The sequence below is a fragment of the Hippoglossus stenolepis genome, chromosome 12 (genome assembly GCF_022539355.2).
Source record: "Hippoglossus stenolepis isolate QCI-W04-F060 chromosome 12, HSTE1.2, whole genome shotgun sequence".
Lineage (NCBI taxonomy): Eukaryota > Metazoa > Chordata > Actinopteri > Pleuronectiformes > Pleuronectidae > Hippoglossus > Hippoglossus stenolepis.
The window spans coordinates 15,040,299-15,063,856 of NC_061494.1; the positions used below are offsets into that span (position 1 = coordinate 15,040,299).

At 44.5% G+C, this 23,558-nt stretch overlaps 1 protein-coding gene across 6 annotated transcripts in view; it reads left to right on the forward strand.

Moving 5' to 3' along the window:
• The window catches only part of dlg5a (discs, large homolog 5a (Drosophila)), a 36,368-nt gene extending 14,634 nt beyond the window's left edge, over positions 1 to 21,734 (forward strand). For 3 of the 6 annotated variants that reach the window (XM_035172392.2, XM_035172393.2, XM_035172395.2), the window contains 30 exons: positions 123 to 306; positions 1,180 to 1,439; positions 1,968 to 2,280; positions 3,884 to 4,114; positions 4,721 to 4,905; positions 4,993 to 5,118; positions 5,990 to 6,122; positions 6,264 to 6,391; positions 6,472 to 6,647; positions 6,920 to 7,023; positions 8,198 to 8,290; positions 8,529 to 9,581; positions 10,077 to 10,197; positions 10,296 to 10,440; positions 10,773 to 10,906; positions 11,027 to 11,116; positions 12,019 to 12,187; positions 12,788 to 12,865; positions 13,818 to 13,980; positions 14,319 to 14,452; positions 14,625 to 14,789; positions 14,941 to 15,124; positions 15,870 to 16,018; positions 16,762 to 16,932; positions 17,710 to 17,900; positions 17,991 to 18,134; positions 18,339 to 18,466; positions 18,742 to 18,851; positions 19,384 to 19,493; positions 19,584 to 21,734. In XM_035172392.2, the coding sequence (XP_035028283.2) occupies positions 123 to 306; positions 1,180 to 1,439; positions 1,968 to 2,280; positions 3,884 to 4,114; positions 4,721 to 4,905; positions 4,993 to 5,118; positions 5,990 to 6,122; positions 6,264 to 6,391; positions 6,472 to 6,647; positions 6,920 to 7,023; positions 8,198 to 8,290; positions 8,529 to 9,581; positions 10,077 to 10,197; positions 10,296 to 10,440; positions 10,773 to 10,906; positions 11,027 to 11,116; positions 12,019 to 12,187; positions 12,788 to 12,865; positions 13,818 to 13,980; positions 14,319 to 14,452; positions 14,625 to 14,789; positions 14,941 to 15,124; positions 15,870 to 16,018; positions 16,762 to 16,932; positions 17,710 to 17,900; positions 17,991 to 18,134; positions 18,339 to 18,466; positions 18,742 to 18,851; positions 19,384 to 19,493; positions 19,584 to 19,687 (5,476 nt within the window). In that variant the 3' untranslated portion in view covers positions 19,688 to 21,734. The remainder of the gene's footprint in view (positions 1 to 122; positions 307 to 1,179; positions 1,440 to 1,967; positions 2,281 to 3,883; positions 4,115 to 4,720; positions 4,906 to 4,992; positions 5,119 to 5,989; positions 6,123 to 6,263; positions 6,392 to 6,471; positions 6,648 to 6,919; positions 7,024 to 8,197; positions 8,291 to 8,528; positions 9,582 to 10,076; positions 10,198 to 10,295; positions 10,441 to 10,772; positions 10,907 to 11,026; positions 11,117 to 12,018; positions 12,188 to 12,787; positions 12,866 to 13,817; positions 13,981 to 14,318; positions 14,453 to 14,624; positions 14,790 to 14,940; positions 15,125 to 15,869; positions 16,019 to 16,761; positions 16,933 to 17,709; positions 17,901 to 17,990; positions 18,135 to 18,338; positions 18,467 to 18,741; positions 18,852 to 19,383; positions 19,494 to 19,583) is intronic. The other 3 variants (XM_035172396.2, XM_035172397.2, XM_035172394.2) reach the window with 2 other exon arrangements.
• Positions 21,735 to 23,558: the final 1,824 nt, after the last annotated feature.

The window sequence follows — 23,558 nt, forward strand, 5'->3', positions numbered from 1 at the left end:
ATCGCCGACCAATTTCTCGGTCAGGCTCTAGTCTAGTCATTTAAAGTTGTCATATGTTTCTACAAGGGTAAAGATCCAGGTATTCGGCCCCTTTTTAGACCCTGTGTGTTTCCTCTCCCCAGCATGTTGCACAGCCGCGTCCTGAGTGAACAGACGCAGCTGAAGGAAGAGATGGAGACACTCAGGAGAGACAACTCCCAACTTGTCCGAGAGCACAACCACCTACAGCAGAACTGTGAGGAGCTCAAACGACTGCACGGTCAAGACCAGAAAGAGTTGGCAGACCTGCGGCAGCAGCAACAGCAGGTACAGATACACGCAGTTCATGTTTTATCTGGCCAGGTGTTCAAAGGGCAGGAAGTGACTTCAACGATGTTCTAATATACTGTAGCACCGATGTTGGAGCCAAAATAAAAAATCTGACAACTTTTTGACACATTTTTTGCTCTGCATCACGCATCCCTTAAAACCCAGAGGGACATTCATCTCTTATGTTTTGAAGTCATAAATTACACACTATTGGAGGCTGTCTTCTATGTACTAAATACCTCATTCACGAGGCTGCTGTGACACATTGCACTTCTGTGCAGCGCTGTCTCATACAGCACTCGTGGGAACACTGCAGTGCTTAAGAGCACAGGGCAGCCAAGCAGAGGGAAATGCACACAGAGCATTTCTGAAAAGGGCAAGCACAGAAGGGCTCGGGCAAAGGGCACCCTGACCCGAACCATGTAGCTTCAAGATCAGAGTATATGCTGTGTTGTGCTGTGTCAATGGGGTCAGTACAGCCCTCAGCAAGTCTCCAAGGAATCAGGAAGACTATATCAGCAAGACCTGTGGTAATGAGACATTCAGTCTCATTGGGAATGAGTAATGCAGTCTCAAGGACACACTCTGCATAGAAGACTGTTAATTTTGCAGGTCAGCCATTTAGTTTTACATGAATGCCTAAATGCACTTCTAGAGATGTTCTCGCACTTAGAAAAGCCATTGTTTAAGCTGGCACTGGATTTGCTTGTGCTGTAAAAATAGAATCCTGCCGACACATTGATGCCATCTGCTGTTAAGGTGGGGCACAGTAAATACAGACTTAATTAATTTCATGTGATGCCAACAACATTTTGAACACTACCAAAAAGGTCTGTAATGATGCATCATGTGACCTCTCATTCTCACCAGGTAATGAGAGAGAAGGGCTCATCTGAGGTGTTAAACAAACTCTATGATACAGCCATGGACAAGCTGGAGGGTGTGAAGAAGGACTACGATGCTCTGAGCAAGCGCTACAGCGAGAAGGTGGCTAACCACAACACAGACCTGAGCCGTCTGGAGCAGGCGGAAGAGGAGAACCGGCGGCTGCAGAAGCAGATGGACGCACTGCTCAAACAGCGTGATTCAGCCATGCACTACCAGCAGCAGTACTCCACCTCAATGAGAAGGTGAAGACGGCATCACCTGTACACACACAAACACACACACACACAAACTGACACACAGAGCAAGGCATGTCTCTCTCTACATATATAGAGTACATAATATGTACTGAATAAATGAATGAGCTAGATTAAAGAATAATTGCCCTCATCGGGCTACACTCAGTTCCCCAAAAGGACAAAACTAAAACAATATTTGTAAATCTATTAAAAAGGTAAAACTGAAATATCAAATTTTATGACACTTTACGTTCAGCTCTCCTCCTTCCAATTTTTCTCTATCATCTTTGAGATGTTTCTACATATTGATTGGACATGATTTGGAATCACTTTCAGTTTTCCAATACATATCTGAGCCATGAGGTCGAAGAAACTGCCTCCAGAGCTCAGGGACAGGAGCAGAGCAAGGCAGAGGACGCCCCACGGCGACCTCAGCCCTACTCAGGCTGCAGCCAGTACACATCATTTATTTTACCTGGGTATCTTTATAAAATGTAGCGTTTCAGATCTCACCATCTTCCTCTGCTCCCCCAGGTTTGACTCGGTGCAGCAGGAGCTAAACAAATCGTCAGCCCAGAACAAGGAGCTTCAGAGGGAGATGGAGCGTCTCCAGTCGGAGGTGACGCGCTACAAGAACTTACAGCTGAAAGCAGGAAAGGACTGCGAGAAGTACAAGGAGGAGAGGGACTCTGTTTTCAACGAGTATCGTCTCATCATGAGCGAGAGGGACCAGGTGATCAAAGAGCTGGACAAGTTACAGACGGCGCTGGAGGCGGCCGAGGCCCGACTGAAAAACACCTCCTCTGAAAGAGTGGTGGCCAGTGAGGAGCTGGAGGCACTCAGACAGGTATCAGGCTGAAGAATGGATTGCATGTCCAAAACTTAAGTTTATATATCACACATATTCAGAGTGGTTACAGGCCAACACTGAATGGAGGCTGGAGATGAGATGAGAAAGAATATTGTCCCAAAAACATCATGACAATGCTCTATAAACAACCCGAACAATCGCGAAAACATCTTGTACAATATCAAACAGAGATCCATTGACGACATGATGACTCTCTCCAAATCAAATATAATACAGACCTGTTGAATGAAAGACTTAAAGGAATAGTTTGATATGTTGGAGCATGTGGTTTTTCACATTCTTGCCAAGTTAGATGAAAAAGACTGAAACCTGTCTCTGTAAAAAATGTATCTGGAGAGCGTAGCACCTTGTTAAGCCCTATGAGACAAATTGCGATTTGTGAATATGGGCCAAACAAATAAAATCTGATTGAGCCTATCTTAGATTTGTTAGGCAATAAAACTGCAAAGGGGGAGTGATTCATGTCGCTCTGGTAACAAGATCTGTCGACTGGCTCCTCTACATTATCACATTTTATCTTATTTGTTTAATCCAAAATGCTTATGAGCTGGACTTTTTTTTTACCTTTTGCCCAGGTGCTAGGCAACCACGAAAAAGTCCAGGAACTGGTTATGGCAAATAAATTATATGGCACATAGAATGCCATAAAACATCATTGTTTCCACACATCCAGCTAATTATTTACTATAGTAATATGAGACCTGTGGTATTATTTAAGTCTCAACAAGAAAGCAAGTATGTATATTTATCAAAATGTCAAACTATTCCTTTAATTTTAGTAATGAAACTAAAATACCAGGTCACTTTTCACAACCTTTTTATGACAGTGAAGACCTTGGTCTCATCTGAAAGATAACTCTTTATCATTTACAGCCGCATAGAATAGAATGAGTATCAGAGATACTGAAGTTAAAGAGGCAGAAGGAAAGGAAAGGAAATATAGAAACGCAAAGAAAATGAATTAAAGGCCTGTATGACGTTTCTATGTGGCAAACATTTAGCATCCATCGTCACAAGGCTGAACTCTGATATCAGGATCCTAAAATACTTTTCCCAGATTGAATAAGGAGACATGAAGCTTTCCAACGATGTATAATTTGTCATGGCTGTCAGCTCTTGCATATCAAAACACACCTGAAGAAGCTCTACCAAGGCCAAAGCAGCCGATGTGTGGGCCCGAATCTTTAAAAGGTCAAAGTGATAATATCTTTTCAAAAACTGGATGTTTTTTCAGACATGACTCATCAATCACGGCTTCCCGAAAGTCTTACTGTCTCATGGACAGTTACTGAGCAGACAGCTAATGCACTAGTACGTCTGTTCTCTCCTTCAAAAACAAAACCGAAGATCAAACGGATCAAAAGCTGTTTTCAGCAGGACGCTGTACAAACACAGTTCAGCTCCACCTCCTCCTTTTGGAAGATTTCTTAACACTGGTTGACAGAAGAAAGAGATTCACAACTAGTGATGGATCACTCCGCACTGGCCCTCAAATAATTTTTACATATCACATCATTGACTCAGTGTTGAGACGCCCTCATTTCTCGTTCTTTTTTTTGCCTCCTTTTTTTTGCGACAGGAGTTGAACTCTTCACTGGTGGACCGCGACAGGGCCATCTGTGAGAGGAACGAGCTGCTGGAGAAGTACTGCCACGAGGTGAAGGACAAGGCCGAGGCCCAGAAGGAGCTGAGCCAGGCCTGCAAGGACATCGAGACGGTGCGGGAGGAGAGGGACGTGGCCCGCAAAGAGAGGACGGAGGCCATCATTCAAAGGGATCAGTTGCTCCGAGAGTACTATCAGGCCAGACAGGTAAAAAAACACGCCGCCCGCATGTTAAAGACCTTAAAGCAGGGAGCTGTCACTTGGTGGATCACAATATGTCAGTGAATGGACCCGTAAGAGGATTTAGGTCACTCTGTCTGATTACTAGATGGCCCTGAAGGTCACGTGTCACTGAACATTGAGCTTTTTCAGACATGAACTCTGGAGAATTTCTGCACAATTGGGTCTGGACTTTATCTAGAGTTTGCTTTTCACATAGGAACAACACAGGAGGAGATTCTCCAGTCAGACACATTCACGATAACAGAAAAATCTTGAGCGTTCAAGCGAGGACATATTCAGGGTGGGACATTCTCACATACAGCTTATCACATACAGGTTATTATCATGAGAATATCTGGAGCTCAGTACATGTCAAAAAGCAGCTCTTGTTTTCGATGTCTATTCAACCTGAAAACAGGTTTTAAGACCTCAAAGATGAGTTTTGGTTTGTTTGAAAGTTGCACATCTGATAAGGGCCAACTTTGGCTGCTTTAAATAGTTCCATCAGTGTTTTCATTGACTGTATATTGGATGTTGCAACGAATGGAAATGGCTTTCTAAATCCCTTTCTCGTATTCTCAATGTCCACAGAAACAAGACTCCGCCACCCTGGACATGGAACGAGCCAATAAGGAGATTGAGATGCTGAGGAAACAGTACGAGGCCATGTCTCAGGAACTGAAGGAGGCCACACAGGAGGCTGAGGTGGCCAAATGCAGACGGGACTGGGCCTTCCAAGAGAGGGACAAGATAGTGGCGGAGAGGGAGAGCATCAGGTCAGACTCCCGGGCACAAACAATGTCGTAGTTTTAGAATCTCTACTCTCACATCATCTCACCACCTCTCTCCGCTCCTTCCCCCAGGACTCTGTGTGATAACCTGCGACGGGAGCGGGACCGGGCAGTCAGCGACCTGGCCGACGCCCTGCGAAATCTGGACGACATGAGGAAACAGAAAAACGACGCCTTACGAGAGCTGAAAGAACTGAAGTGAGTTTTTTCGTCATGATGATGCTGTGATGGAGCACTCGTGAATGCAATCCTGCATTTGAGCTAAAGCACAGAACAACGCTGCCTCTCCTCAGCCAGCTCCATGTGTCCCACTGTCTTTGTCTCTGTAAACTGTTGTACTCAGTGTGTGGCAAGGCGTAAGCTGTGATATTCTTTGGAGGCTTCGTGCAGCTCAGTTGTTTGTCTGGCCCCAGTTCCACACGACCAGATTAAAAGTGTAATCCCAGAAAGTGTCAGTGTTTTGGACACATGCACATTTTTTTCTCTCTCACTGCTTCAACCTCCCTGCATATGCATGTCTTTTATATTGCACACAATAAAAGCTCCCTCTGCTGGCTAAAGAGTATATGACGAGCATTGTATTGAGTATGCAGTGTGCCGTGACTTTGAGAGTTCCTTCCTCTATCCTCTGTCAGGAACAATGTAAGATTGGGGTTTTAATGTCACTGCTGCCCTGAAGGCATGCCTCAGTGGAACATCATACATCTTACTGACAGTGGAGCATTGTGTGCTTTCTACTTTTAGGTTTCTTAAATATAAATTTCCCAAACTGCACAATGGAAAGTGCTTGCTTGTGTGAGTAAGCACATTAGATTTGAAAAGTTAGTTTTCAACTTATCCAGATTCCAAGAAAGGAGGTCAAAACATTTCTTCACGTTCCTTCATCCCCGTAGATGCAAACCTCCATTATTCAAGCTGGATTCTACATCTCTAATGATGGACACTGTCATTTGATAAAATCCTTTCTAGTCTGCAGACTGGTTGTGTGTGATTTCTTTCTGTTGTCTCTGCCCATCTCTTCCCGAGTGACTGACCTTTGACTCCGTGTGTGATGTCTTCCTTTGTTAAGGGAGAAGATGGAGAGCCAGCTTGAGAAGGAGGCCCGTTTCTGTCAGCTAATGGCCCACAGCTCTCACGACTCAGCCATCGACACAGACTCCCTGGAGTGGGAGACAGAGGTGGTGGAGTTTGAGAAAGACAGGGTAAGAGCAGTGCTCAGCTCCTATTACTGAGAGTGATTTGGTGGCCCGCCAGTCTCCTGCAGAAACTGCCAAAACTTGATGTTAGAATAAGTTTGTCAAACTGAATAAGCACACTAACATTTATATTATTGCCTTTTACAGGACGACATGGATTTGAAGGCACTTGGGTTTGATATCACTGAGGGGGTAAATGACCCGTATTTACCAGGAGATTGTGGAATATTTGTTACAAGGGTGGATAAAGGAAGTATCGCAGATGGAAGGCTAAGGTATGAGCTTCCTCAAGAAAATAACCTTTGTCCTTTTTACAGTTTATTAAATTCATCACTATCTGTCCTTGTGTTTCCAGAGTGAATGATTGGCTGTTGAAGATTAATGACATAGACCTGACCAATAAGGACAGGAAGCAGGTGGTGAAGGCTGTCCTCAGTGGTGGGGGGTCGATCAACATGGTGGTACGAAGGAGGAAGTCCCTCGGAGGACGGCTGGTCACTCCTGTTCACATCAACCTTGTGGGACACAAAGGTAATTTAGAGTCTTGAATTACTTATCCTGCTAATCCTATAAATAATGCCCATTTTACATCAATATTAACAGGTATAATCATTTATTTTTTTAACACAGTTAAAACACTTGACTCCTCTCACATTGCCAGTAGATAAGTCTGCTTCTCCATTTTCTTCTTTTCCTTGGTGCATCATGTTCGATGTAGCAAACGCAGCGAAAACTGAGGCGCTATATATATATATTTTTTTTTTCTTCTTGTTTACCTCCACATTTCCTCCTCTGTATCTCAGACAGCGGAATTGGTCTGGAGAGCGGCGTGTTCGTTGCCGCTATCGTCCAGGGCAGCCCTGCAGCCAGGGAAGGTTCCCTAACAGTTGGTGACAGACTGATCGCTGTGAGTCACTCCCTCTATGAAACCCTCTTTTTCTTTTTAATACACCCTTCCTCCACATCTACCACACAACAGTTCCAACTGGTTTCTTTGGCTTTCTAATCCAGGCCTTGATCCATTCCACTATCCACACTCCCAACCTAGATAAGAAGGGATTTGGCTGAGCACGTGAAGTAAAAGGAGGAAAGTCTGCTCCTTTTTTGATTAAACGCTTAAAAAACGTGCAGCTCTGTGGGGCTAGATGGAGCTGTCGTCGCTTATACTCAGACCAGTGTCAGAAATAGAACTGTGCATATCCATCTTTGAAAAACTGACCTGGTCTCTTACGCTAATCTGCCAGCAGCAGCAGAAATCTTAACTCCCCTGTTAGTTTAAACTTAAGCATGGAACCTGTGCGTAACCTTTAAATCCCAGAGCACTTAGATATCCCTGCTCACCATTTAGCAGCAGAACAACTCTCTTCCACGTAGCCAGAGAACTGGTGCGCCTGATAATGGCTGAGCTGCAACCACAATTTGCAATGGTAAGTGGGGAGAGATCTTAATCAAGGGCGAGTATCGTTTTTTTTATCATCCCCCTGTGACACCTAATGACACCAGTGTATCAGGTTATATTCATGTATAACTGATTAAATGCTTAATTGCTTTTGCAAAAGCAGTCCGGATCGCTGAATGTGTAATAAAATACTGTTTGCTTTGGATGCAGGTAAATATCAGTAGTTCAACTCCATGGCTCAGATGTGTTTCCTTTGCCTGATCGATTAAAACGTATCAGACTTGTTCCAGGTTAAAGCTCTAAAGTTCTTCCCTGAACTTATATAATGATAATTCTTAATCATAATATGTTACCAACTTCAATAGCGCTCAACTTGCTGTAAAGAAAATCTTCTCAAGTCTCTATTGTGATGGAAATGTGCAGATTGCAGCGGGAGGGTTCCTCAGACTGAATTGTTCTGGCCTAAATATCTCTAAGTTTCCCCACTGCAGCAGAGTGAGATGCTTCTCAGGCCCCCAGGCACCGTCCTGTTCAGGAGATATGTCACCTGTATGGACATCTATTTTGATAATACTGCCACCCCAAGACACTCTCATGGAGCTTGGAGAAACATCGAAAAGACTAACGTGCTTAAGTGCTGAAGGACCTGTCCTTATTTCCAGTGTCTTTCTCTACTCCCCAGATAAACGGCATTGCTCTGGATAACAAATCTGTGACAGAGTGCGAGGCTCTGCTGAGGAGCTGCAGGGACTCTCTGAGCCTCTCTCTCATGAAGGTGGGCCACACTCATCTCACTGCCTGAGCTGCTTTCCTTCTTTGCCTCTGCGGAAAATCTTCAAGAGCTTTCTCTCTACTTTTTCATGCCCTACTTAGTTTTACAACTTCACCTGTCTGGTTTGTGACAGCTGAATTGCCTGATGCTTAACCGTTTACTTTACCAGGGTGTTATTTCAAATGAAGTTGTAGCTATGTTCGTCCTGAGTGGCTAATACCTTCATCTGTCCTCCCTGCAGTTCTTCCCTCACAGCACATCGGGCCAGAACATCTTTGAGAGTCTGCGTGAGTCATCAGAAAAGTCCAACGGGCGCATGCACCTGTCAGAGGTCCACTCCCGGAACAGTCGCAACCTCAAACACAACAGCTCAACGCAGACTGACATCTTCTGCCCTGACCTCGGCAGCACTAGCACAGGGAGCATCTCCGGGGAGAGGAGGAAGGTCAGAGGTGAATCTGATGAGGTGTACGGCGACATGAGCAGGCCGTTTTCCCTAGGTTCCCTCCACGCCACTAGCCTCCGACCTGCGTCTGACTTGGGCACTGGCCGCTACGGCCCCAGTGCTTTCCAGGAGTGCTGCCCATACACAAAGGCACCTTCCTCTTTGCCCTTTGACCCTGTCTCGGCCTCGGACTGCATCACAATGGAGACGACCCTGGAGAAGAAGCACAGCGGGGGCACGTGGCCCAAGATGATGGTGGGAGGTATGTCAGTTGCACCAGATAACACCAGTCCGGTCACAGCAGCAGCCCAGCTCTCCATCTACAAATCGCCCAAACAGAGGAAGTCCATCTTCGACCCAGACACTTTCAAACGTCCCGAAACCCCTTCCTCTAAGATGGAGTACATGGCGGCTAATCAGATTGCAGCAGTAGCTGCCGCTGCTGCGGCTTCCCACTCTCCCCAGCCTTCAAAGACTGAGTCCCTCTCCTCCTCATCCACCCCTACCCCAACCCCTCCGACCCCACCCAATCGCAGTGACTCCTTTAAATTCAAACACAAACATCAAAGCAGCTCTGCCTCTGACTGCACCATCACCTCAGAGGGCAAGGGAGAGGCTGTCATCTCCATGGCAGCGGCAGAGGGCAGAGAGAGGAGCGAGCGGGAAAGAGACAGGAACGGGAACCACTATTTCCTGGACGGCAAGGTCCTGACATCGAGGAAGTCGTGTGATGAGGACATCGGCCGAACCAGGGGGGAGGAGCCTGAGGTGAAGAGGCCGCGTCCTAAATCTGCCCCCGCCCTCCGACGGAGGATGACCCCCCAGACCATCAATTTCCCCACCTTCCAAGTGAGTGCATTTAAGACCGCAAAAGTTTTTATGTGGTGCCATTGCTTCTGAAATTTCCTGCTTAAAAATTGTTCCGTAATAAAAGAGATCCCATCCGAATGGGAGCAGCATTTCAAATCATCCCAGAGGGCCAAAGCATCAATTTTGTAATAGAATTTACAGCCCCGCCAGAGTTGGGCCCCTGGGACTTGCCTCTTAGGAAGTGTGTCTGAGTGATTGATGTCTCTGCACTGGTACAGCCACTGAACCCAGGAGCTGAGTCAGTGCCTCAGGCTCTGACTGCCCTGCCTGGCTACCTCTGCAGGCGCTGAAGCACACAGCAGAGCACAGTGGGGATAAATGTTCATTTTTTCCAGTTATGGGCTCTTCACTCTTTCATTTTTCTCATATGATACTTGTCTCGAGCAAAGGGTGGAGGATTTCTCCCAAGACATAATGGTGTTGTATTCCCCTGCAGGGAAAATGGTAACCGTCTGTTTCTGTCATTTATCACAGAGCTACTCTAACGACGAGCACTCGCCAGAGCCCAGGGACATGCTGCGCTCGTCTCCCAGCCGCTCCCACAGGCACAGTGTGGGCTTCGTCCCCACAGTCTACAATGGCACCCTACCTCCGAGTGAGTTTTCCTAAATGCTTACATAAACACACGGTGTTTCACCATCATCATATCCCCCCCCCCATCTCTAATGTTGTGTTGCGTCTGTGCTCTGTCAGATTCAGCCCACCGGGGACTGTCTCCTTGCCCCGCCGTGACTGCGGTGATGAGGAATCCTGTGTACACCGTGCGCAGTCACCGCGTTCATACCAGCAACTGTCCATCTGTCGCCTCCCAGATCTGTCACCAGCACACCCACACCAGGTTATCCCCATTTTCACACTTGCCGTTTCCTCGACCGCATCTGTTAAACGGATGGTTAAAATCAAGGGTTCTTTAATTGGCGCTTCACTTTTTCTGATGGCGCCGGTTATGATAAGTCATGTATTTAAATTAGCCTGTTTCCCAAAGGCAAAACCACATAATTAAATTTGTGCTGTCGCTTTGCCCTAATCTCATGCAGTTATGTTTCAACTCGGCGCATCTATTTAATTAACTCCAAACTGTGAAATATATTGGATGTTTGATAATCGTATAAGAATTGCATGAATAATTACGTGTGTTTACTTTTTACTTTTTTGTTTTGATCCGCACAGCCCCCAACACCAGGGTCGTCTGAGCCTGGACCTGAGCCAGCAGAAGCGCACCGGCGACTACTCAGAAACCTCGTCGTCGCGTAGCAGCAGAGCTTCACACGGTACAAACTCACTGCCCTCCAGCGCTCGCCTCGGTCAGTCTGACACGCACGCACGCACGCACGCACGTAAAGGTCGCAGACTCGATGTCCCTGTCTGTTTTGGGGATATTATGTCACAGCATTCATTCCTCTATCTTCTCATCCCACTGCCAGGTTCTTCCAATAACGTCCAGTACCGCACGGAGAGGATCAAAATCCCTTCCACTCCGCGCTACCCTCGCTCCATGCTGGGGTCAGACAGAGGTAATGATCTCACTAGTAAAAACACTTTTCAATTATTTAAACACTCGGAAGAAAGAAAATCCCTTTAAAATTCCCTTTAACTTTTTTCCCCAGCCCTCAGGCCTGTTCTAATTTAGTCGGGTTTGCTGAGTTTGAAGATCAATGCTTTATAAAGCTGTAATTTGAATTATAACCAGTAGAAGTGAAACAGGAGCTACTTTAAACTTCATCCCCAGATGTGGAACTCTCATTTGAACACTGGAATTAGTTTTGTCTGATGTGAAGTGTCTGTTTACCCTTCATTCTCTTGAGATTTTTGTTTGCCATCGAATTATGACACTTTAATTTCCTCAGTGCAAAGTCATAATGTCTATTCTGAGTGTTCAGATTTTGTTGACTGCAGCAAAAATATTGTGTCCAAGTCTCGAGCCAGTTCCTGTTATTCATCCAAATAGCCACGTTTTTCTTTTTTTTTTTTACGTGCAAAATTAAACCAGTAGGTTTCAAATCAAACTAAGCTTCCATTGGCAGATTCCCCAAAGCAACAAAGCTGCTGACACGCAGCTCAAGTGGCAATATCCCTGTCAAAAATGAAGTGTCAGGATATTTTGGATTTGGGACAAGTGATATTACATTACAAATCATTTAGCTGACGCTTTTATCCAAAGCGACTTACAATAAGTGCATTTAAACATGAGGTACAAACCCAGAACAGCAAGAATCATGTAAGTACATTAGCTTTAAAAAGCCAAACTACAGAGTTCTACATGTAAGATATGAAGTGTTTACTTTTCATTTTATGAAAATCCCTGCGTATCACAAAATGGTGTGAAGTTACTGTTGTTGTTTTTTTATTTAAATGTCATCTTACACTGCACACACGCTTATTCTGCCCCTCTCTCCTCCTCTTCCTCTAAATCCAGGCTCCCTGTCCCACTCCGAGTGTAGCAGCCCGAGTCTCATCACGCCTCCACAATCACCCCTCAATCTGGAGACTTCCTCATTCGCCAGCAGCCAATCACAAGGCTCCATTTCCACTTTACCTCGGATCTCAGTCAGCCCTTTGCCAATAGGGGAGCGCAGGAAAGACAGGTATGATGGAAACACGTGTTCTGAGATAATGATTTTCAAAAAAAGCAATATACCAGAAATCTACTCTCCACGGTTGTCTATCCTGTATTTTCAGTAGAGACTATGAATCAGTTTGTTGTTTTTAGTGTGTAGCTGATGAGTGCAGCGCTTGTTATAGTATACGGAAAAAGATGGCTGCACAGATGGTGTAGATGTGAGGCGAATAATGGCGAGCATGATTATAGGATCACTTCAGAAGCGGGTCAGATATGAGCCTACATCTGCCCTCAGGGATTCTCCGAGGCTATTTCAACAGGCGTTGCCAGGCAACAGGTCTATCCTGGTCAGAGCACTGCAATCCCTCATTGAAATTAGGATTGAAATCCAATTAACACTTGATTATACATTTAATGGAAGCTTCTTGCCGTTTCCAAATAAAGTAGCGGTGATTTCCCGGTCTGATGGAATTTGATTTTATCTCCCCTCCCCCAACATTTCTGTCCCATTTTGTATAACAGACGCAGCTCAGTTATTTAACACCATTACTGTCTCTGTATGATGTCTGTCCTCCACTCTCCTCTTTTATCTTCCTCCCGCCTCTCTGTAACCTTCCGCTTCCAGAGCTCTTTACCGTAACCGATCTTTTCTAAGGATTCCTCTGGCTGCAAGGCCGAGGTTCTCCTCTCTCAGGAGCCTCAGGTTCGTTCTTCCTCTCAGTGCTACAAACAAGGGAATGCCCCCCCACTCCTCCTCCTCCTCCTCCTCACCCTCAAAAGCTGTTCACATGCTTCAGTGGAGACAGCTAGATGACATGGAAGAGCAGGATAGTCTTGCGCAGCTGAAGTGCACCATTTGGAATGCAACAAAGAGCACAGTTAAATATTCAGATTGCAAGTTCCTAGCCTGCTGCAGAATATTAGTTGTTACACAGGAAACAACGAAGCCCTGATAAGTTACATTTAGTGAAATACAAAGGTTCAGTGTTTGTGCCTGTCTGCCTCCATGTCGGGAAACCCACTTGAGTCTCAAACATTGCATGCAGCGTCCATGCTCCATGATGACGACATGGTCAAATATGCATGTGTGTACTTTGGCCTGAAGCCAAGTTACCCTTTAGTCTGCAGTATGTATGTTTATACAATGGTTATATTATTCAACCTCAAGCTTCTGGGCCATGGTCTTGTTTGTACACCTCCACTCTGTTTACCCTCGCCTCTGGCTGCCAATCCATTTCCCCTCATGGGACCGTATTTCATGTCACAGACACAACTTGCCATGAAGCCGCACCAAGTTCATGCTCGTATTCTTCATGTGAAGGGATTTCACTTGCCTGTGCTTTCATGATGTTGTTCACAGTACCCGAAGCCTGATCCTATCTCTTCTGTAAGCCAGGTATAAAGTGGCACTCTGAAAAGATGATCAATTTACAGGCCTGGGAGGAAATTTAAACTCAAGTTCAAACATTCCTCAAGCACAACTTTTTTTGTTGATGGTTGATAATGTTTGAGCCTAATGCGATTTTTGTTTAAATAAAGCAAAACTCCTGGCTAGCAAATAACCATCCAGAGCTGTAAATAAATCCTTTTACCCTCAACTTATTCCTGTGTGGTAACTTTTCTATTCATTCATGCATATCATTCTTTCCCACCAGGCCGTACCTGGAGGAACCGCGCAATGTGATTGTGCACAAAGGAGCGGAGCCTCTCGGCATCTCCATCGTCAGTGGGGAGAATGGAGGAATCTTTGTCTCGAAAGTTACAGGAGGAAGCATCGCCCACCAGGCAGGACTGGAATATGGAGATCAGTTACTGGAGGTATGAATATGAACCAACTGCTCAAATATCAAAAATCTTATCTTAACAATAAGAAACCATGTTTTGGAGCATTGGAAATGTTCACCTCAGTTAAAGCAAGGTGACATCCTGGATCTGTTACTCTGTTCAGGATTAAAGTTTATGCATTTTGGAGATGAGACAAAAAAATTACTTCAGCACTACGTATAGAAGTACAGCTTTTGATCTGATATCATAGATTCTGCACATATTTTTCTCTAAGTTTAAGAAAATAGGTGTAAAGCATACACGTGTATTATTCATGTCTCACCCCATCTCCCCTAACCCTCTGCCTGACCACACTTTTCTTCCTATGTCAGTTCAACGGCATCAACCTGCGGAACGCTACGGAGCAGCAAGCTCGTCTCATCATCGGCCAGCAGTGTGACACCATCACCATTATGGCCCAGTACAACCCACACATGTACCAGCTGGGAAACCACTCTCGCTCCAGGTAACAGTGTTTGTCTCGTGTAGGAGGTTAGTTATAATTCTGTGTCTCAATTTCAGTTTATTTATGAGTTTAAGAATAACATGACCAAAGGTCTGGTGGAATATAATTCAATTGATGGAGCCAGAACTTTCCTTTTTTTTAACTTTGTTTTTAAAACATTTTATTTGTGCAGCTCCCGCCTGGAGCCAGTCAGTTCACAGTCGACCCCACAGGGTAGTGGGGCCGCCACCCCCGACAATCACTCCAACATCGATACACTCAGCGAACAGGACGAGGGGACGCTCACTCCCTCCTCCAAGCAGACCACACCCACTACAAGTCCCAACAACTTTATCAGGTAAACATGCGCACACAGGATTTACTAAAATTACAGAAAGACCATCTCCATATTGATGGGACAAATGCCTGCTCCATGTCAAATTAAGTCAAGCAGGGTGTCCGTCTCACACATTTGTCCAGTATGTCTCTAACTACATGTGGTCTTCCAGAATGCCGTCTGACGGCAGCAGGAAGGTGGGCGATCCACGGCTTGTGACGGTGCGCAGGCCTGGAGTGGAAGTGGGAGTCACGCTCTGTGGAGGGAACCTGCGGGGCGTCTTCATCGAGAGCCTGGACGAGGACAGTCCTGCCAGAGGCCCAGATGGACTGCTAACTGGGGACATTATTTTAGAGGTATAGACACACATTTTCTATGCATGAAGATATGCACAGTTCAACAACTGACCGATATACTATGCAAGCAATTCTTGAATAAAAAATACTTTTATTCAGGCAGACAGGTAAAAAGAAATCTATTGGGCTGAAGTTTTAGTAAAAGTGCCATTGTTGTGGATTTTTGTTCAAAAGTAAAGAGATGTATGTGTAGTATCAGCTTTTTCGACGTGATCTCAAAGCCACTCTAATAAGATGTTTGAAGTCTCCTGACTCTTAAAAAGCTTGGTGTGTTGTTACAGACTCGAGCACTGCCAGAAGGCGCTGGCATTTCATATTTTTCTCCCCCCCGCCTGTCATTGTTTTTTCATTGATCTCCTCCTCGTCTGCGTCCTCGCTCGCTCCACACCGCTGATCCATCTGGAGCACAGCAAACTCATAATAGACAATTCCTGGCATGCTTCCACTTAGCTCTCCGCCACAAAGGGCCTGCGATCCGAATTGCCACGCAGCTTTGTCATCAGGCTGCACAGCATCAGTCTGTCCTTCAATCTCCCACCCTGTTTGTTTTCTCCCCCCCCCCATACATAGCACAAATCAATACTGCGACACTTTAATATGGCTGAAAGCTCTGAGAAATTGTGGCTGTTTACCAGTGGAACCCTCTCAGACACGACAAATTATCTCTCAAATTAGTGAAAACCACTCGCCAGATTTGTCTTGTTTTTCCCAATGTGAACTTCACTCGTCCCCACTTGTCTTTCAGTATAACTCGGTGAATATGAAGAATAAGACGGCCGAGGAGGTGTACGTCGAGATGCTGAAGCCTGCAGAGATGGTCACGTTGAAGGTGCAGCACCGGCCAGACGACTTCAGCACGCTCAAAGATGTTCCAGGAGATGGCTTTTATATTCGGTACGTGTGTATAAACGCATTACGCAGACACAGGGTTCACTATTGGCCGTCTATGTGATGCAGCTCTGCAAAAAGGAGCGGGCTACTTTTCCCCGAGCAGCCTAATCTCTGTGCGTGTTGCTATAAATAGACCCACCACTGGAGCGCCCCTTGGACAAGTTGGAATCTTTCTCATCTAAGCAATTATGTCCCAGATCCACTTGTGTGACTGCAATCATGCCCATCACACCGCAGATTTAGGTTATCTTATCTCCCCCACTCACTCTACACCAGAACCAATGTCGTGTCCATTTTTAGCGCCCAGGGTTTTCCAGGTCATTAGAATTACATTGTATATGAATGGAAAATGAGGCACTGAAATAGTCACGTTTTATTGTTGGGAGTCTGTCTGGGCGTGTTGCCGCAGCTGCCGCAGTCACTTGTCATATAGGCAAGTGGGCTTGTGATGTCATCTGCAGTAAATACACCCAGCCTGTCGGGCTGTCACTGATAGGCTGCTCGGGAATGACTTATGAGGCTCCAACAGGAGGCGAGCGAGGCCCACACTGTCGATAGATTAACTCCCTTTTCACTTCCCTTCCTACTCTCGTTTTTATCTGATTTTTTTATCTTGTTCTCTTCGCACCTTCCTCGTCTGATACCTCACCTCCACGCTCACTTTATCAACTTTATGCTCCCCCGCTTCCTCGCTCTGCCTCGCTCCTCACTCCGCCACATCTATCTCTGTCCCTCCCTCCCAACAGAGCACTTTACGACCGGGTCGGGGAGGCCGAGGGGGACCTCACTTTCAAGAAGGATGACATCCTGTACGTGGATGAGTCTTTACCAAAGGGCAGCTTCGGGACCTGGATGGCCTGGCAGCTAGACGAGAACGCACAGCAGATCCAGAGGGGGCAGATCCCCAGCAAGTACATGTGGGTGGAGAATGCAGCTCTCACACACACACACACACACACACACACACACACACACACACACACACACACACACACACACACACACACACACACACACACACACACACACACACACACACACACACACACACACACACACACACACACACACACACACACACACACACACACACACACACACACACACACACACACACACACACACACACACTTTTGAGCGAGTGGACAGTCCGTAACAGCTGTGACAACAATCAGTGGCGTACTGCTGCAATGTAGGAATCATATCTAATGTCACCTCTCTTCCATGTCAGTGTCCTTTTGCATGTATTGCAAGGCACTGTTGTCTTCTTACTTCTTACTGTGTGTCTCTGTTGATATGTTGCAACCAAAACCTCTGCACATTCATGTTACTTGGCTGAAGAACTGATTCTGCTTTAGTTTGTGTACTTAAAGTGGCTGTTAAGGGCCAGAAGCCGGGAACCATGATTTCGAAACCCGTGGAAAAATCACAATCTTTGTAACTGAACTCTTAAGAGTGGAAGAAATTATTACTTTGTCCAATCAATGTAACCCCTTATAACTACATGCCCAACTAAAACCTTTGCTCTATGCTTGGTGCAATACAATTTAAATTCCAGAAATGTAGAAATTTTAAAATATTCAGTTACAAATGTCCCAAAAACAGAACACACATCTACACGATGCACTCTCAGCCCTTTTTTCCGGCATGGAACCTTTTCAGCAACGTCTTGTTTTTGTGAACGTGTGCTGTAGGATGGACCAAGAGTTCTACCGCAGACACAGCGTGACAGAAATGAAGGAAGACTCCAGTAAGACTCTGTCTGCGGCGGCTCGCAGATCCTTCTTCAGGAGGAAACAGAAACACAAACGTAGCAGCTCCAAAGACAGCAAAGAGATGGTGGCTTTGGACGCCATCAGCACAGACTCCATCCCCTTCCTGGATGGTAAGAAGAAAGGTTTACTTGTGTCAGAATAGAAGATCAAACAAAATCTGAAAATCTTTGCAGAACAGTATTTGTTGTTCTCTTTGTCAGACTGCGTGAGCTTGGCATACCAGCGGGTCCAGAAGGTGGAGTGCGCCTCTCCTCGACCGGTACTCGTCCTCGGGCCGCTCACAGACCCCGCCAAGGAGATGCTGGTCAAAGAGTCTCCTGGGAAGTTCTGCCGATGTGTACTGGGTGAGTTCACCTCACCCGTACGTCAGTCCTGCAAATCAGAGGAATAAAACTCACATCTACATTCATGATAATTCTGCATCAATAATACGATTGACAATTTGCAGTTGAAGAAATGTGAGGGTTTGTATGTTTTCGCCTTGGTGGAATATCTGTACTTTGTCCTGTTGGTAATTTTCTTTGCTCTTTCATGCTTTCTGTCTGCAGAGGTGATGAAGGCATCCCAGCAAGCCATCGAGCGCGGCGTCAAAGACTGCCTCTTCATCGACTACAAGCGCAGGAGTGGCCATTTCGACGTGACCACCGTTGCTTCTATAAAGGAAATAACAGATAAGGTATGAGTCAGAGCTTTTATTTCTCATCAGATTTTATCGGGACTGATAAAGTGGCTTCTTGTTTGTCTTTAATCTCTGCCTCTGGTGAAGATAAGCTATCACGACCGCAGCTCTCTGAGCTTAGAAAGCAATGAATGAAAAGCAAGATTCCTGCTCATTAATCCTAAATGTTATTTGTCCTCAAGTCTTCTGAAACTGTGTGTTGAACTAATTCCTTTTTAAAGTCATGTTCTGCTTTCTTTCTTTCCCTTGTTTGGTCCGGCTTTTGAACACAGGGTTGTCACTGTTTGCTCGACATCGCTCCACACGCCATCGAAAGGCTCCACTGCGTTCACATTTATCCGATTGTTGTCTTCGTCCGCTACAAAAATGCCAAGCAGATTAAGTAAGTTGTGATATTTTTGTTTACACAAACATTCTCAGTCCTTGTTAGTTTCGTTCAACCACACACGCAAACACATGAAGTGCAGTGCAGCATGCAGCATGGGGATAAGGTGGCACCCCTGCCGTGTGTGTGTGTGCAAGTGAATGATGGATGAATGAATTGACGGATGGAGCAGGAGAAGCCCTCACACTCTCCATCCCTCAGTTGACCCCTTTGGTATGTCTGTCACCCCACTCCAACGCACGCACGCACACACACACACGCACACACACACCCTTGCATAATCCACAACAGGTGGTGAAACACAACTGTTTTCTCTCTTTTTGAAAGAAAATATCAGAATGCAGGAGCTGTGTCCTTTATTCACTTTTTAAATATTTGCCAAGATTCTAACTGTTGCTGAATTCAAAATAAGGTCTTCAATATCTTATCATTAGAAACCCTGAACTTGGGAAAGTGTGGTCACTGCTGTCGGATTCAAATCGCCAAGACTCAGATCTGAACAACTGTCTCCATTTTGTCTTTGTCACAGGGAGCAGAAAGATCCGGTTTATCTGCGGGACAAAGTATCTCAAAAACATTCCAAGGAGCAATTTGAAAGTGCACAGAAGATAGAGCAAGAATACAGCAAATTCTTCACAGGTTTGTTTCTGCAAAAGCAAAAAACCCAGACGACTGATAATATGTTGGTTTTGATCCATGTTTTCTCAATGCCTCCCCTTCTCTCTGCAGGTATTGTCCAAGGCGGCACCCTCCCTTACATTTGCACTCAGATCATGACGATAGTTGATCAAGAACAAAGTAAAGTCCTGTGGACTCCACTCGGCTGCCCCTAGAGGAGACTGGCTGCCACTACATTAAGCTGCGGCTTCTCATCTCCATTCCCCGAACACTAATTAACTCTCTCACACGATACCAGTAGGTACCCTACAGCGAGCTAGTTATGTAAATTATTGATATTTTTTATTTTGTCTTTGTTATGGTTTATAATCAGAGCCTGTTTGATTTCTGATGTACTCCGGAGCAGGTTAGTAGCACTGGATCTCGACGTTAAAGTTCATTGAGTCTTCCCTAAGGGTTTCTGGTGGTGTGTTTGTAATGCTGCAATCGTAAGCATCCGTTTACAGTCAAAAGACGAGTCTAACTATTGATGTTCAATATTTGCTTGAATGCGTGTCCCTCCCCTTTGTGTACGCAAAACCTCAACACTAATGAAGTTCAGCCCCGACCCCCCCGTGTAGCAAATGACGTTTTGTGGTTTCCCCGACAATTATGCACCAGTTTGACAACGACTGACAACTAATTGTGTTTGCTTGTCTTTGTGCGTGAGCGTTTTTGCGTGTGTGTGTGTGTGTGTGTGCGTGAGAGAGAGAGTTTGTTCAGAATTGTAATGACAATTTCAGTTGAATAGAACCATGGTTGTTTGTTAGTGCGAATACGACGCTATAGAAATCGAATGCCAGGACCAGACATCACATTCCCCGTGGTGTGAACGTGCAAAAGCATCAGACCTCTCGACGTATGTAGCTACCGAACATCATCACTGCCAGCAGTAACGACCATGACAACTCCAAACACAGCGATGTTTGCTCTATGCATTGCGTTTCTATAGTAGCCGGGAGGGTGGACAGTTTATGTGGGCCTTTCGGAAGTGCCTTTGGAGAGGAAGCCTGATCTGAAACCAGCCCCTGCTCACGTAGCCAGGACGTCAAGGAACATTTTCTGAAAATGTCTCTTCAAGATGCGATTGGTCACTTCACGCAACACGGACTCGATGAGGATTCAGGGGCTGGTTTCAGACCAGCACAGTGCATGACAATGGCAAAGTTTTGAGGGTGGGCCGCAGCGTCGGCCAACGGGTTAACTCCTCAGAATGCACTCCAGGGCTAGACAGACCACTGTGTAACTATCATTCTATCTCTTTAACATATATTTAACAACAATATAGAGTATAACATATACAATATGCAGATACATCAGAAAAACACACACACGCACATATATATAGATATATAAATATATATATATTACATGTATTTTCACTAGGTCGTACGCCTAGGATCGTTTGGCAGTCAAGTCGTGTCTTAGCAGGTATTAGCATGTTTTTTCTTTTTATTTATTTTCTGTTTTTATTTTTTGTGGTTGGTTGTCAGTCACTTATTGATGTACTCATTAAAAGAGACACTATGAAGCAAAAATTGCAGGGTAATATCTTAAAGGATTTTCCTCTGATCCGTTTAAATGTTAGTGACTTTTTCATTATTATTTAAGTGTATTTTCTATTCAGGAGGCAAAAAAATAAAATACTGACAAAAATATTCTGCCCTTCCATGCAAACCATATCCTGTATCTTATTGTGCCAAAATCCACTACGGCGACTTTATCCTTTTTATTTCTGTTTTGCACTTGTTTATCTGTGAACCTTAAAAACATGTATCTGCTCCTAGGTTTCCAGTAGACTATATAGGTACTATAATTTCTACTGTAACTAATTCACATTTTATGTATCACATCAGTTCCTTACATTTCATTTATGGCCTTTTTGTTCTTTCGTAGGAAGAAAAAAGGATCACTTCTTATTTGAATTATTAAAAAGGGATCTATTCTTGCACAGTTTTTTTTTCAAAGGAAAATTAGTCCACAAGTTTGACTACTGGACTGAAAAAAAGAGTAAAGCAGAAGCAAACTGTAATGTTACTATTTTTCTGAGTAGATAGCAAATGTTAGCGAGCAAGCGAGAGAGTGGGATACAACGTGAACTAGTTGTATTTATAGAAAGAATCAAGACGCCAGGTACTGATTGAACTTTTCTTTTGTTAGAAAGAATGTGATTTGTATGTTGAGACATTAACATGAGAATAAAGCTCATTTTCTGTATCACAACATGGACTCAGTCTGGATCTTTTTAGCCTTTGTGAAAGTTTCCTTTGTACAGAAGAGTTTTATGGTCAGGCATGAGGAGGAAGATCTCCCAGCCCCCCTTTTTTTTTTACAAAAATAAAGTTGAATTTTTTTGTCTAATATTTATTTCCCTTTTATATTCCAAGAACAAAGTGGAAATGTCGGAAATAAGATCAAAATGTCAAGAACAAGTTTCAAATGAGGAGAATAAATTGGAAATGACAAGAATAAAGACAAAATAACGAGAATTTGTTTCAAAATGTTGAGAATATAGCCGGAATTAAATCAGAGGAAGACTTTTTTTTTTGCATTTCAAGAATAAATCTAGACTTTTCCCTCAACTTTTCTACTTCATTCTCAAAATGCAAACTGGTAAAAAAATCATCCTCTGCCTTTTTTTAAAACTTTTACCTGGTCATGATAATCTTTCGTAACTAAAGCTCAAATAATTGGGGGGAAAAATTTATGTGAGATGATTTAAAAAAATAAATGAAGGCAACATTCCTGCTGAAATTTGACCGTGTCGCTCTGAGATGTATGAGGATTGAAGTGAATCCATTTCGCTGACAGCAGCAGCAGCAAATGGAAAGGGTGGCGGATGAATCGACCATCTATTCCTGATCTGAGATAAGGGAGCGTGACAGTATGTGCTGCCGTCTCACAGAGCGAGTGATAAAGACGTGGCCTTGATTCAGCACTGAAGCAGCAGCTGCATTGTTGGGCTTATATACACTTGTAAAGACACTGGGGCTCTTTCTGTTCCTCAGCTGCACTACTGCCATACATCATGTATCGTAGTTAGGGTGACAGGTCAGTTTCTGCCAGAAAACTGTGCCATCACATCCAATAAGCTTGTTTCTTTAAGAAAGACCAAGATTTAGTTAATTATCTTAAAAATATATATTGCAGGTTGAAGTTGGTGACGTAACTTTATTTAATCTGGTGGATTTATTCAGATCAAAATCTCTTTTTTTAATAGAACAGATCTTCAAAGAGAAACTGTATTGTACTGAATAACAACACAATAACAATGATGCTGAATTCTCCTGTGGTTAAAGATTTCAAGTTAAAACTCCACTTTTAGTTTCAGCTAGTGAACTTCATTATCTGCAGAACAGACATGTAATTTGAATATTTGAGAGGATGTTACACTGATATTTATTCTCTATATCAGAGGGGGGGGGAACACCCAAATATAAGTTTAATAGCTTATATTTGCATTTCCTTTCTATGCATTCTTTCTTGTCTGCACTTGTCAATTCCTCCTCTTGTATGATTTAAGCAATGTGTCATTTACCAGCAGAAGTTCTTTCCTACTCCACTTTTTTTTGTTTCCACCGGTTATGTGATCATTTGAGAAATACTTAATTCTAAATGTTTGCAGGTTGAGGAGGGATTGATAAACGTGTTTTAATTTTTCATCCTCTGCAAATAACTTTTTACTCAAACTGGTTTTCTCCAATCTAATTAGTAAGTAAATACAGGTGCAGGCTTTTGGATGTGACACACCGAGTAAAACGTATGTTTCCGCAGCAGAGTCACTTTCCATGCAATTAAGCAGCCTGTAGCCACAGCAGAGCTTTGCTGGTTGATTGGGTGCCTCCACAGCCGCAGGTCGTTTCCTCCGAGCTCCTGCATCCAGCGTCACATGGTCCTCAAACCCATGATGTCACAGTGAATGACTCCCCTCCGGCTGCCTGTCAGGTTCACTGGGGCAAGAGAGCAGCCATTGTCTCCAGAACATCCACTGTCGTGCATCAAACCGCCTGCGACCCGCTCCCACGTCGAGAACATTTGAGACGAGCC